Here is a 15,949-nt window from a genome sequence, read left to right as displayed (position 1 = left end):
TTATCAGTTACCCTCATCCCAGCAGTGGAAGGGCTCTACGGCTCTCCACTGGCTCCCTGGCTCAATCTTGTTTTCCACACACTCCCCTCGACAAAGGCTCCGGTTGCCTAAACTTTAGTGCGGGCAGAACCATCATCTCCTGGGCTCACCCGTGGAGCTTTTAGATCAAGTATTATCTAGTATAATCTTGCCCAGTTCCTCTGGCCAAAGGCCCATCCCCGAGAGAGGACCAACCACATCTCATTAGGTTTCTGACCTCACTTGTCTCCAAATGGTGGCTGTGTCACCCTGACCTGCCTTCAGCAGGAATCTGGTTAGGTTTGCTTGTCCTGGCCCCTTAAGGTCAGTTGGGCAATCTTCTATCTCCTGCTCTCTGCTTGGCCATCAACTCCAGATCACCTGGGATGTTAGAGGCCAAGTTCAATCTCTTCACTAGTACAAGACCCCACTGATAAGGTCTCTATGCTTACCCATCACAACAGTCCTGAAGAAAGTTTGACACACTCCACTCAACATTCTTTTCTTTATCTTTGTCTGTCTGTCTGTCCGTCCATCTGTCCCTGCCCCCCTCTTTGTGTATGTGCGAGTGTGTGTGCCCAGACACGTGCGTTTTACATGTGAATGCACATGCAAGTGTAAGCCCAAGGTGGGCATCGGGAGCTATCCCTCCACAGTTCTTCTACCTTATTCACTGAGGCAGAGTCTCTCGGCCAAAGCCAGAACTAGTCAAGACTACTAGTTCGAGTAGCCAGCTCACTCTGGGGACCTCCGTCTCTGCTTCTGAATTACAGGCTGGAGTTACGAACATGCTACTGCATCTACCTGGCATTGATTGTGGGTTTCTGGGGATCTAAGCTTTAGTCCTCACACTTGTGTGGTGAGCCCTTTAGCCACTGAGCCAGCTCTCCATCCCCTGATGTTTTCTTTAGCAACCTCCCTATCCCTAAAGCCTCACGAGGCACTAATTCCCTACATCGCAGGACATTCAACCCGCAGGCAATAGGACTGAAGTATTTCTGGCTGTAGAGAAGCCCAGTTTCAAGATGCAACTTTCATCTGCAAGGTCTCTGAGGCACCAGGATGAAGCGACTTTGAGATCAGAGTCCTGCTTTCCCTCTTCCCTTCCTCATGCCATCCCTGTACCATCTTCCTCGAGGGACAGGAAGTGGCCTGGCCACTGTCTGTAACTAGACAAAGCTGGAGTCTCAGCAGGTCTCCTAACTACTCATACAGAAAGCCACCTCTGGGGCCACTCTGTGGATGAAGTTTCACAGCTAAGGAATTGATGACAGAAAAGCACAGATGACTTCCTCTGGGCTTTGCTCCCCCACCCCATATCTTTCTCAATAGTTGCTCAATTAACTCTTGATTTCATCCTTGCTTCCAGGCGCCCTGCCGTAGCCCTTTCCCGAGAAGGCACCAGTAAGTACGTTGGTGGTGGTGATGGTGTTTGTCCTTGCATGATTTGGGATCAGCAATAATGGTCTCTCTCCTTCACAAACGCTCACTCTGGACTGGGTACATTCACACCCTCTTACGTTTTCTTCCAAGGAAGTCAGCTGCTTGTCCAGGCTCCTTTGGTCTGTTCCAAGAGGAAACATCCCATTGTCTCTGTCAGTAGAGACTGGGGGGATCTCCCAGGGCCCTGCAGACTCTGCGATCAACTCCTCAGTAGCATTGATGACCTTCAGGACTTCTGTGGAGATGTTGCAGAGAGAAACAGCAGAACACTTCTGTTTGGCCCAATAACAGAAGGGGACAGAAGACAAGAACAGCACATTAACAAGGACAAGGAAATCCTACAATATCCTGGCACCCATCATGAGGTCAGCTCTGTGATAACACACATATGCATGCACACAAACACTCACAGATAGACACACACACATACACACACATGTACACATACTTACACCACACGCATATGTACACATACTCACACAACACTCACACATACTACACATACACCATACACACACATTCATATACACTCATATACACACATTCACTCACACACTCCGTATACACACCACACACTCCACATATTCACACACTCATTCATTCACATCACACACATATCACACACCACATATACCACACAAACTTATTCACTTACACACACATACCACACACACACACCACACTACATACATAACCACATTCTACACACACTCATGCCACACACATATTTCACACACATAAACCACACACACATTCACACACTACAAACATGTATGCCACACACACTCTCACATACAGACTCACACATACCACACACATACCATACATACAAACACAACACACATGTATCACACATTCCACATACACTCACACACACACCACACACAAACACTCACTCTCATATGCACACCATACACACACTCACATATCACAACACACCGTACACACACACATACACACACCTGCAGAAACAGTGGGATATAAAAGAAATCTACACGGGGAGCTGAAGAGATAGCTTAGTGGTTAAGAGTGTTGACTGCTCTTACAGAGGACCCAGGTTCAATGTCCAGCAATCACATAGTGGCTCACACCCATTTATAAAGTTTCAGCTCTCTTCTGAAAACGTTCATACACATTAAATAAAAATGAATCTTATCGGTTGGGGATTTAGCTCAGTGGTAGAGCACTTGCCCAGCAAGCGCAAGGCCCTGAGTTCGGTCCCCAGCTCTGAAAAAATAAAAAAAATAAAAAAAAAATGAATCTTATCACAGACACACACATACACACACAGCGGCAGAGAAGGGCTAGTCTGACTTGGCTTCAGTTTAGTGACCCAACGAGTGACTCCAGGTCACAGGGATGGAGGGAGGAAACAGAGCTTGAGGGTGTTTTGTGTTTATTATCAGTTACTTTTTTTCCTAGATGATATTGGTCCTGAGGGTGGCTTTCTGTATGAGGAATCAGGAGACCTGGTGAGACTCTAGCTTTGTCTCTGATGGGACCTCAGCCAAGGCTGCTGCTCCTCAGTTCTAGAACTTACTCTGTCATACACACATGAGGGTACTGGCAACAAACTCTTCTGAGGCTTGGCAGGCACTTTGTGCAAGCTCACATTGATCTCAAGCTAGTCTCCTTTGTTTTCCTCTCTAAACAGGAAGTAACATATGCTAGCTTCCCTTGCAGCTAGGACTAGCCTCCCTTGCAGCTAAGGCTGTTCCTGTGACAGACTGCTGAGCTGGAAGAGAAAGCCAACTTCTTTCTGTAAAAGCTTTTTTCTGTTTATTTTCACATGTATGTTTAAGGTGTGTGTGTCTGTGGGTGCACATGTGTTTACAGGTGTGCAGAGCCTCAGAGTTGACACCGGAAATCTTTCTTCATCACTTGTTTCCCACCTTATGCACTGAGGCAGGGTCTCCCAGTCAAACCTTGAGCTTCCTGACAGCACTAATCTCATTACCTCACTTGCTCTGGAGATGGCTTGTCTTCAGGTTCTGGAAGCTGTCCTTGGGCATGCACACAGATTCTGGGGACTCAAATGCCAGTCAAACCCCAGTCATCACGATTGCTGATCCTATGACAAGAGTTTTAACTACTGAGCAGTCCTCCAGCCCCATGGCTTGCTTCTTGGAGAGGCTTCTACCTCTGGTTCTGTCTCATTAGAGGAAGCTTCAGGCAACACCTCTTCAACAAAGATCGCAGGGTTCAGAGTGAAGGAGTGAGGCTGAGAACAAAAAGGAGCAATCTTTCCCCTCGAGGCCCAACTTGGCCCCACCCTTACAGCCTGTCACAGACACTCTGTCCTGGCCCTTGAGGGTAGGCAATCTGAGGTGGGTTTCCTCTGTGGAGGGAAAAGACTCACGTTTCACTTGCCAGGTCAAGGGTTCAAGGGTCTGGACCATTCCAAAAGGAAAATGACCTCCATCCTACCAAAACCAACAGTAATAAGAACAGAAGTTTCAATCTTATATAGAATTATATGTTATTCATATGTTGCAGGGGATGGTCCCTGTTAAATGCTAAAGTTTGACAGAGTACCTGCTGTGTTCATCAAATCTGATACATTTGTTAGTGATTTGGAAGATTAGATATTTTTATACACTATAGGACTTTCCCTCTCAATAGACCATGTATGTTTTGATTTCTGTTTTGTAGACATAAATTGTAGAAAATAAACTCACTGAAAACTTTTACATTCTTAAACTACAAAAAGAAAAAAAAGGCCCCGAAGTTTTCTGCTGTTTGAAATCTCTCGGTTAATGCCCATTGGGAAGTACAAACGGGAATCTGTATATAATTTCTCTGTACAATTTCTCTGTGGATCACCTAGAAGTGGCCAGTTTACTTGGGCCTGGGGTAGGGGTGGGAAAGTTGAGCTAACAGGACTTAATGGACTGCCCTTAGTAAGAGAAGCAGGATGCCCTGGTCACTCACTGGCTCAGCCAGAGCCACCAGGGGACTTCCACAGCTAACTCTGCTCCTTGTGTGAACAGCCTGACCTTGCCGCCAAGATGACCCTCCAAAAGTTTGGTATGAAGTTATCATTAGCACTGCATAGGGAGGGCTATTGATGGGGAGATGTAGACATTCAGAGGGGGCTGGCAGGGAACCCTATTTTCAGCAGAAATAAAAAGCTAAAGACCTCTTTAGTTTCTGTTGTACAGGACTCTGGAGCAATGGGCTGTATGAAACAACATAGCAGGATTTGAGAGCCCAGAGAGAGCTTCCTGAAGGTTACCTACATTCAACCAGGCATTAATTATAAGATGGATCAAATGTGACCATCATAGCGACAGACATGGAAGAGGCAAACACATGCAGGTGGTCACCTGATGAACTAAAGCACCAGGCCAATGCACACACGTGAGAGAGAGAGAGGGAGAGAGGGAGAGAGGGAGGGACAGAGAGAGAGGGAGAGAGGGAGGGAGGGAGGGAGGGAGGGACAGAGAGAGAGGGAGAGAGGGAGGGAGGGAGGGACAGAGAGAGAGGGAGAGAGGGAGAGAGGGAGGGAGGGAGGGACAGAGAGAGAGAGGGAGAGAGGGAGGGAGAGAGGGAGGGAGGGAGGGACAGAGAGAGAGAGAGAGGGAGAGAGGGAGGGAGGGAGGGAGAGAGGGAGGGAGGGACAGAGAGAGAGAGAGAGGGAGAGAGGGAGGGAGGGAGAGAGAGAGAGAGGGAGAGAGGGAGGGAGAGAGAGAGGGAGAGAGGGAGGGAGAGAGAGAGAGAGGGAGAGAGGGAGAGAGGGAGGGAGAGAGGGAGGGAGGGAGAGAGGGAGAGAGGAAGAGGGAGAGAGAGGGAGAGAGAGGGAGAGAGAGAGACCGTCCCCAGTATCCTCAGAAGAATTGCACTTCCATTTTTTGGCACTTTCGTTTTTCTCTAATAGGAAAAAGGTACTTGGTTTCCACGAGACAGAGTTTAGAACAGTCTAGTAATCCTGTCCATCCTGCGGCTTTCATCTAACATGCCTGATGTTTCCATCCCATCTTGAAAGATGAAGGTATAGAGGAGGGGTACGAGCCTAGAAATCTTGGTCCCCAAGGCCTATGCCCTTCCCACCACCCACCATTCCTGCATCCATGTGTAGAGGTCCCTGGGCCCAGTCAGTGTTTGCAGAAAGTGATGCTCACATAAACCCTCAGGGGCAGGGATAGAGGGGCAGGGATGGAGAGGGGGCTCACCACTCAGCAGTTAGGAATACCTGCTGCTGAGGTCCAGCATCCAATCAGTGGTTCATAACTGCCTGCAACACCAGTCCTATGTGATCCAACACCCTTTTCTGGCCTCCTGGGTACCAGACACATATGTGGTGCACATACATACATGGGGCCACTCACACAGACACATAAAAATTAACTTATTAAAACCCTGAGGGGCAAACAGGTCAGTGAGCGAAAGGTGAATGGAAGAAGGTGAGAGAGGGATCTGTCTGTCACTCCATAGCTACCATCAACAAATCTTCATATTAGCTTGTTGCCAAAGCCCGGGCGAGGCCAAGCCAGCTGAGACACAACCCCACTGAGAGCTACCCAGGGATGCACTCCTGATCTGAGCCCACCAGGACCGGGTGGCACACACCACAGTGAGAAAGAATACACACCATCTCGGAACCCAGACCCATGGTCTGCCCATCACGTTCTGTCCCAAACTACAGATGCTTCCAATTAGAAACAAGAAGGAGACTGGTCCCCAAATGCCTGAATTTCACGGATTTGTCTCCTTTTTGAAGGTAAGAAAAGACACTCCATATGTCCCCACAAAGAACTGACAGAAATCTGTGAGGAAAATAGTCCAAGTTGTTTCAGTTCTCGTGAACATAAGGCCCTCGGTGGCACCTCCAAAACCCACCAAATACGCTCTCCAACAGACTCACGCCTCTGAAGAGTGACTTCGGGAAAGATAAAGTGCAGAGCTGTGTGAAGAAGTTGGGGCATGATCTTAATAAATTAGCATGTGCAATAAGCAGATACAACACACATGTCAGAGATCAGAAGAGAGATGACCTCTAGGAAGGACTGAGGGATGCCTGCATGTGTGCCTCTGTGTGTGTGTGTGTGTGTGTGTGTGTGTGTGTGTGTGTGTGTGTGTGTGTGTTCAGGTACCCGTGGAACCCACAAGAAGGCATCAGATCCCCTGCAGTTTGAATTACAGGCACTAGTGAGCCACCAAATGTGAGTGCTGGGAAGCAAACTCAGGCCCTTCCAAGAGCAGTGCACATCAATCTCAACCCCTGGGCCATCCCTCCAGCTCCCAGTGGTTTGTTTGTTTGTTTTTTTGTTTTTTTGTTTTTTTTTTGTACAGGATCTCTTGCTGCCCTGAAATTGACAGGTAGGCTATGCTGTCTAGCCAGTGAGCCTCAGAGATCTGCTTGTGCCTGCTTCCCCAGAGGTGAGATGAGAAGGTTGTGCCTCCATGTCTTCTCTGTGCTCCCTGGGTAGGGTCCAGTGTTGCTTGATTTACGATACCCCTTGAGGGCACACCAGGACATGGCTGAGTGATGGAGGAGGCCAATGCCAGGGCTGCTAGCTTTGACCCAGCTATCCCCAGCAGGTACAGAGCAGGCAGGAATTTCTTCCCTGGCACAGGAGGTGACTGTTGATCTGTTTTGCTTGTGTGTGATGGCTGTTCTCGGTTACCGGTGATTGACATTGATTGCTAAGATTTCTGCATCGCTCACAGTAGCCAGCTACCACCAAGGTCTATGCAGAAGGGCAGGGATACTAAAAATATCACCCCCTGTATTCACTGGGTAAGGAGCTGGCTGGGCAGCCTGGGTGACCTTGCTACTTTTCAACCCAACTCTTCCTGGGTATCTTTGCTCTGCTCATCCCTGGCTTAGTTCAACCCACTTGGCTAGAGGTTCCCAGATGTCCATCACCCATCCTAATGACTTCCTGTCTAAGCATCCTCATCTCAACTCAACAGCTTCCTCAAGGAAACATACCAACGTGTGCCTCCGTATCAGAGATCTCCCCCAACAGAAGGGAGAAGTCCATTGACCAGGAAGCAGTTCTCTTTACCCACAATGTACCACAGCTCCTAGATCAGCCCACTGATTATTTGCTGAACCAATGCACACAAGTGGGGATTGAACCCCCAACTTTGCACCCCCAACTCCTCATAGGAGAAGTTGGCCATCTCCATTTTGTGGCTGCTTCCACCTGCTGCTGGGGCCTGCAAAGTGAGTTGCCCATTCACTCTTTCTCATAGTTTATGAGTGTGTTCTCCTCTGTGTCCCCTCTACCCTTCCTAAACAAGCAAGGGAAGCATGGTTCAGATATCAATCACCAAAATCAATCAAACAACACATTACAGGCTCTTAGTTCAGTGTGATGGCTCGCAGGTAAAGGGACTTGTTAAACCTGGTGACTCGAATTGTTTCCTTGGGACCCACACAGTGGAAAGCCAGAACTGACTCCTGCAAGTTCATCTCCATATGTGTGCCATGGCATGTGTGCAGACACATACACACACATACTCTCACACATACTCACATACATATATACACACACTCATATACTTACAAATACACATACTCATACACTCACATACACACACTCACATATGCACATACATACATACACATATTCAATACATATATATACACATACGAACACATACACTCACATACATACATATATACACACATGCTCACATACACATATACTATATAGAATATACATACATACACATATACATATGTACATTCATACACATACATACACACACATATTCAATACATATATACTTGCACACTCACATACACACTCATATACATATATACATACATACTCACATATGCACATACATACAGACATACAGACACACAAACATACATATACATATATACACTCATATACTACATATATAATATATATACACACTCACATACACACACACTCACATACACACATACATACACACTTATACAATACATTCACATACTCAATTATATATACATACATATACATTCTCACTTTTAAACACACATACTAACACACTCACATACTATATATAAAAATACATACACACATACATATACACTTGTACAATACACTCACATACTCTCATATATACATGCATACACATTCTCTCTTTCACATATACAAACACACATACACACACACACACACACACACACACACACTGCATGTTAAAAAGCCCCACAGCATCCTCTTCCCAGCTAGGGGTGGGGAATGGGCAGGAATCATGAAATAAAATGAGTTATATTTAATAAAGTTTATTTCTGGATTCTTCCTAACATCTTGTGTCAACCTCTCGTGAACTCAGTTACTGTAGCTTTAAAGCTCATAAATATTGTCTCACTAAGCAGATCCCTTTCAGTCCTTCCTTAATTTTTCTAAACATTTCTACACTATTTCTGACTTTGTTCCATCAGATGATTTTGATGTTGGGAATCTTTTGGGGATGTTGACATCTGGTTTGAGTTCCTGTTCTGAATTATATTCAACTTCTAACCTAATTTGGGAAGAAGTCATCTCTACGCTGCCTCTCCTTCCAGCACATGGCCCCCATTTCTTGGAGATCAGCAGTTTTCTTGCTAAGTTTTAACTTCCCACTTTTTCCTTGTTCGTATTATGATTGGAATTGGCCCCCTTCCCATCCCTCCATCCCCCTGATCCTGTCTGAGAGTCATATATAATTTTTAGCTCACAGAAAATTCATGGGGTCATTAGACAGTCCTGAAATGGGGCTCTATGTGAGTCCCCAAGCCACCTGGGCCTGCCTGGTAGTTACATAAAGGGTGTAGGGTGGCTCGTGAACAATCTCTCCTTTGGACAGGAAGACTGCCGTCTGTATTACTCTGAGTTCAGAGTTGCCGTGTTCTTTTCTGTGTATTTCACGGGAAGGTTCGTCATCTGCTCCTCCCCAAGAGCTCAGTACTGGCCCGGAGACCTTCCTATTTCTCCAAGATGTTTCTCCCCCACCCCACCCCCAGTTCCCAGCCTGTAACTCTTTCTACAAGCTTCATTCCTCTGCTCTCTCAGTATCAGAAGATAAGACGGTAAAGCTCTGTGGGGGTAGAGCTCTTATAAAAATAAAACATAACTACTTGTGATAACCAACAAAGATGCTCTAAATAAAAATGTTCCAGGATAACCGATATACAAATTGGTCTCTAGCGCCAGTGTTTATTAACTTGGGTGTCCAAGAAGAAGCGTTGTAAATGGTGTTTCTATCAAGACACGAGGGGTGATATTAATGTCCATGGTAGCTTGTGTCATGACGTATCTAGAAGAATAGAATTCTGAAACCAGGGGGATCCAGAAGGCGGCTGCTCTAACGTGGGCACAGTAGGGCAGGTGTGGAGATTTGGCTACTGAAATATTGTAACCAGACTCAGGCCAGGCCCTGGCTCTTCACATCCCTTTCCAGGAGTGTGACATCTGAGAGGTAAGTTAGCCACTTGACCAGGACGTTCTCCTACAAGCTCTGGCTGGGATGAGCCCGACCTAGAGCTGGAAAAGCCAGTGTTTGTTTCTACTCTCTGAGGACCAGAATTTGGAAGGCTGACTATTGGTCTAAGGGACAAGGGCAGCCACCTGAAGAAGGAACATGACCCCCTCGGCACAACTAATTACCTCAAGGTTTTAGGACAGACTTACAAGACCCGGCTCTATAAGATCACTCTTCAGCAGTTTCTCAGTCATCTCTGGTCCACTTACATCCGGCCAAAGTGAACCATTCAAGCTAGCAGAGGGGTGAGTCTGCCTACGCCCAGGGTCTGACTCTAAACAAGGAAAAAATCCATGCTTCCAAAGGGGTTCTGCTACTGTTGGGCAGGATCCAGAAAACCCACATTCTAGAGAAAAAAAAATGCCATTAAAGTCATCAAACTGGCTCTAGTCTTCCTATGCACCTGCATGTTGGCTCCCAGGAAGCAGGGACATCTCTCTCTCTCTCTCTCTCTCTCTCTCTCTCTCTCTCTCTCTCTCTCTCTCTCTCTCTCTCTTGAATAAACTGGTAGTGGCTGGATCATGGGAGATTGTCCCAGCTACTCTGACCTTAAAGATGGAAACTTGGGTTCAGTCTCCCCCCACTGACATTCCGCACAATGCTGCGAAGGGCACCAGCTGTGGACACAGATCTGCGTCTGTATGCCGCGAGGCATCGAACTCCCTGTACTCAGCACCAGCAGATGGACAGTATTTTGTGAAGTTGATTTTTCTGGAGCTTGTTACAGGGCGTATGCTAATTAACATTTGCTGGGCTCCTGCTGTGCTCAAAGCTTACACTGCATAATTCAAGCCTCACGGTTCTGAAAGGCTGTATGATTATCCCTGTTTTACAATCGAGGGCAAGATGTGTTTATCCACTCAACAATAAAAACCTAGGGATCGAGTCAGAAATAAGTCAGACAGACTGACAGACCGACAGACAGACTGACAGGCTTGTAGGCACACTGAGAACAAGCTTGCCATGAGAGGGAAGAGGGAAAGGACTAGAGGGTCCAGGAAGGGCCAGGAGCCATAAGGAGACCAGTGTGGGCGTGAAGACAAGAAAAGACAATGGGTGCTTGTAAGCAGCAGTAAAAGTTAAGATGTCAGCCGGAGTCCAGAGTTCGTAAAACAAGGAAACAAAACAAACACTCAAAGCCTAAAACCCACTTCTGTACGGTGCATCTCTCTGCTTGATAATATTCAGCCCGTAATTCTGTATTTCTGCTTCCCAGTTGTCTTGTCTGGTTTGGCGGGGGTTGGGGGGATTCATTACTCTTTGTTGTTTGTTTTTTAGACATTGATTTTTATTTATTTATTTTTTTTACTTATGAAGAATGATACCTGGTTGAGTCTTTATGAACTTGTGGTAAACTGGGGGAGAGACTTGAACTCTGAGGAACTGACATCACTTTGGAGTCTAAGTAAGGCTAAGCATGAGTGCGTGCGGAAGGGCCTTGCTGCTTCCCCCGTGACTCTTCCTTTCCTGCACATTGTTCCTGGTGCATCCAACAGACAGGTAGGTGTGCTTAGAGGGGGTGATCCCCTCTGGCTGGTGAAGGTGGTGGTATAGATCTTATCCCAGCATGCCTTGCTGCTGGTCCAGCATGAGTGTTTCTAAGAGATTGGGACCACTAGGCAGCAAAGCCAACAGGCTGTGGAGCTGATATTAGACAGACGTCACATGACAGTCTCGACTTCCCCCGGGGCCTGTGTTGACCGCTGTTAGTCAGACATCGCGTGTCATCATAGTGGACTTTTCTCCCCTGTAGCACTGGTTCTGCCGGATCAGCTGCCTAGCAGAGTGTGGAAGCTCCTACACACACACACACACACACACACACACACACACACTGGTCAGCAGGAACCATGGTGTGACCTGGGAATGGGGAAAAGACCTGAGAAGCAAGTCTCTATTAGAGCCACCTCTCAAAGGTGAGACATGACCTTTAATGAATGCATCACAATTAACATAAACCTCAGGTGCTGGAGGACGAAGTCCTGTTGGAGCCAATGAAGAGGTGGCCTGTTACAAAGAGGGTAGCTAATGATTTGCTGTCAAGGTTTGTAATGCACCCTCAGCTCTTACACTAGCTGCAGGCCTGATAACCCAGACTCAGTTTCCCCATCTGAATAATCTGTAAGTATATCAAAGGGTTATTTTAATGAGCTTGTCTGCCATCTATCTATCTATCTATCTATCTATCTATCTATCTATCATCTATCACCCATCAACTTACTGTCCATAGGTCTATCATCTATCAATACACCATTATTATTAATATGTAGAAAGCTCGGGGTCTTTGTGCTCACAGCTAAGCGCCAGGGGGAACCAGGAATGTTAAGCAGGGAATGCCGTCTCCTCAACAGAAGAGATGTCTAATCTGTTTTCCGCCTGGAAGGCTGGGAGTGGATGGAGTTAACAGCTTCGTGAGTTGTGCTATCTGTAGGACAAAGCTGCTGGAATCCCCCAGACGATTATGCTTATCCCAGACTCCTCCTCCCTGGCCTTAAACTTGAGCATTGTTTCTCAGTCTAGAACCCATCCTTATATGAGATGTCACATGTACTTTACAGTCACTCAGGCGACCTCTGTGTCACCTGGAGGGCCAGGCCACGCCTGACTCACCTGTTTGTCTCAGTCGTTCTAGAGTCTTATCTTGAGCATGGTTTCTTAGCCAACAGAACCCACCTTTATGGAGGAGACCGTATGTACTCTGTGAAGAGTTTCAGTGTAAACATGTCTTGTGTACATATGGGATCGAGTTCATCACTATCAGGAAATGTTTTTACAAAATTATGTTGTGCTGAAATTTGTCTAAAGTAAAGTGCTTGGGGTCAGACTCTAGCAGCTTGAACCAGCACCAGCGACTGGGTTGTGCTGAACCAGATTTCTTTCTTGCCTCATGTAAATCTTACTCTATTGGGTATGGGATTTGCAGAGGCCTTCCACAATTGTCTGTCTGTCTGTCTGTCTTTAAATCCATTTATCTGCCTGCCAATCAATATATACTCTATCAGTTTATCATTAATCTATCTATAGTCTATCAGTTTATCTATCTATCTATCTATCTATCTATCTATCTATCTATCTATCTATGTATCTATCTCATACCAATCTATTCATGCCTATCATCTATCAATCTATCATCTATCATCTACTATGTATTTGTTTATCATGTATCTATATACCTACCATCTATCTCTCCATTGTCTATTATCTCTCATTTGTCTACCATCAAACTATCTATCATCCACCCACCCACCTATTGCCATCTCTATATCTATCTACAACATGTCCGAGAGACACTCAACCTGTCCCTCTCTTCCTTTCATTGGTGGCAGATAGGCGTACACAGCATAAACATGTCTTGAGAAGCTGTGGAGGGAAAACCAGCATAGTGGGCAGGCAGAGGCAGGGAGGGGAGGCTTCTGTGACCCCTCTCTGCTGGGGGTTGGCGTGTCTTTCATGCCGTCCAAACCCTGTACCTAGGACCTCAAGGGTTTGCTTGTAAGGGAAGGGCCTGGAAGGGAGGGAAGGAGTGTGGGGCTACAGATCCAGCGTTTTGTAATCCCGAGAGCAGGCTTGAAACACTGGGATCCCTGTAAAGTTGGTTTGAAAGAGAATCTCAGGCTGAAATAAACAGACTGAAAGTGGCTCGGCTGAAGGGACCGATGGCCACTTGCAACACGAAGCTTCTGTGCACCAAAGCCTTTCCACTGCTTTCAGGAGCGGTTAGGTGCACCATTCCAAACCACAGGAGAAAGGAGAGGAGTCGGATAACAACGTGGGAAACGGAGAAGGTCAGGGAATGGAAGACTCAGAGACGAGGGACCACAGGAGACATGATGGGACAACGTCCAAGGACAGTGGGGTCCCTTCCTTGATTGTCCGCGGAAATGACTGAGAAAGTTCCCCCAAGTACTTGGGCTGAGCATTGAGGGGGAGTCTTCCTGAGGCCCGGGGCGTGTCTGCACCCCCACCCCCATACACACACACTGCAGCTGCGGTCTGCAGGCATCCTTACCTTCTTCAGCTCCTCCTGGACACCCTGGTTGTTCTCCTCAGAAGAGAGACTCCCCTTCTGATTCTTCGGTTCGGTCTTGGACTCGGACTCCTGGTCCTCCCCAGAAGAAGTCTCCTTTTCGCTCATTTTCATGGCTAACTCGTACAGTCTGTTTCTCAGCTTCTCCTCTGCAGAGTCTGTGCTGGACCGGGAATTCTGAGCCTCATTGCTGATGTCAGTCTCTGACACGTTGTCTGACACCTGTAGGGAGCCAGAACCAGAAAAGAACCTTTCTCTCTGGAATAAAGGAATCTCGATGCTGAGTGGGCTCAGCTGTGCCCAGCGGCCCCTAAGGAAGGAAGCCCAGGGTAACAGCAAGTCCACTTTACCTTGGCTGTCTTAAATGCATTTAACACTTGGCTATAGAGCTTAGGTAGATGAACCTCAGGCTTTGAATAGCGTTTGAATTGTGTTTTTGCATATGTGGGTGGGTGTAGATGAGCGAGAGAGACCAGACCTTGGCTAATGCTCCACAGTGTCTTAGTCACTGTTTTACTGCTGTGAAGAGACACTGTGACCTCAGTAACTCTCACAAAGAATGCATTTAAGTGGGGGCTTTCTTATAGTTTTAGAGGCTTAATCTATGTATCATCATGGCAGGAAGACGGCAGCATGCAGGAAGGTGCTGGAAAAGTAGCTGAGAACTACATCCTGATTCACAGGGAAGGAGGGGGAGAGAGAGATAGAGAGAGAATGAATGAGTGAGACTGAGTAGGCTTTTGAGACCTTAAAGTCCACCCCCAGTGACATACTTCCTGCAACAAGGTTGTACTGGTTTCAACAAGGCCACACCTCCTAATCCTTCTAATCCTTTTAAACAGTGCCACTCCCTGGCAACTAAGCATTCAAATATATTAGCCCACAAGGCCGTTGTTATTCAAACTATCACACTTAGTCACAAAGTCCACATTGTTTGCTTGCCTTCGAGACAAGATCTCTCACTTACCTGGAGCCCCACATGCCTGAATACTTTACTTCCTTCCCTGAGACTAAGGCTTCTGCTCTGAGATTTGGAATTCCCAGCCTGTGTACCTGTGCCCTGGGTCAGCTCTGACTGCCTCCCTGGATCCACTTCTTACTTGTGTGGAACTCATTAGGTAGGCAAGCCTCAGGAATCTGTCTGTTTCTCCAGCAAGCACCAGGATTCCAGGCATGTACCACCATACCTGGCATCCATCTATCTATCTATCTATCTATCTATCTATCTATCTATCTATCTATGGATCCTGGGGTTAAGCTCATATCCTTGTACTGTAAGAGAAGCAGTTTACCTGCTGACCCATCTCTCCAGCCCCAAATTCATTCTCCTTCATCCTCAGATCTCTTGTGTTCTCACACGTTCAGCCATCAGCCCGGGCAAACCTGTTCAGCCCTCCCACCAGCAGCCTGCTAACAGAGGAGACCAAAACCTCCCTCATGGATCCATGGTGCCTTTAGGTGCAGTGTGAATGGTAGGTAAGGAAGCCATGCCAGGATCCTACACACCCCATAGAGACAGAGAAAGCATCCTGTGGAAGCAGTGCTTGAGTTGAGACTTCAAGAGTTGCAGTCACTTGGGCTGGAGAGATGGCTCAGAGGTTAAGAGCGCTGACTGTTCTTCCAGAGGTCCTGAGTTCAATTCCCAGCAACCACATGGTGGCTCACAACCATCTGTAATGGTATCTGATGCCCTCTTCTGGTGTGTCTGAAGATAGCTACAGAGTACTTATATATATTAAATAAAAAAAAAAAAAAAGAAGAGTTGCAGTCACCTGGCTCAAAAGAAAAAAGGCAAGATCAGTGTTCCAAAACTAACGGGTCCTTGTGCATGTGTAAGTCAGACTGTGTGATACCCTAATAATTACAGCCCCTATTAGTTAATAACCTCCTGATCCCTGATTGGTGATTGCATGCTAAGCTCCTTCTACGGATGTGACTCATAGGTCGGGGAACCCCAGGAGGCTATGGTGATTGTTAGGTTCTCAAAAGGAT

The 15,949-nt window shown here is 46.7% G+C and overlaps 1 protein-coding gene across 13 annotated transcripts in view; it reads right to left on the bottom strand.

Moving 5' to 3' along the window:
* The window catches only part of Myrip (myosin VIIA and Rab interacting protein), a 167,050-nt gene that overhangs the window by 13,663 nt on the left and 137,438 nt on the right, over positions 1 to 15,949 (bottom strand). For 11 of the 13 annotated variants that reach the window (NM_182844.2, XM_039081681.2, XM_039081682.2 and 8 more), the window contains 2 exon segments: positions 1,539 to 1,733; positions 13,940 to 14,179. In NM_182844.2, the coding sequence (NP_878264.2) occupies positions 1,539 to 1,733; positions 13,940 to 14,179 (435 nt within the window). 13 annotated transcript variants of the gene reach the window in all.

Source organism: Rattus norvegicus, chromosome 8 (genome assembly GCF_036323735.1).
Source record: "Rattus norvegicus strain BN/NHsdMcwi chromosome 8, GRCr8, whole genome shotgun sequence".
Classification (NCBI taxonomy): Eukaryota; Metazoa; Chordata; class Mammalia; order Rodentia; family Muridae; genus Rattus; species Rattus norvegicus.
The sequence above is the reverse complement of the archived record's forward strand: the minus strand, read 5'-3'. Positions and strand labels throughout refer to the sequence as shown.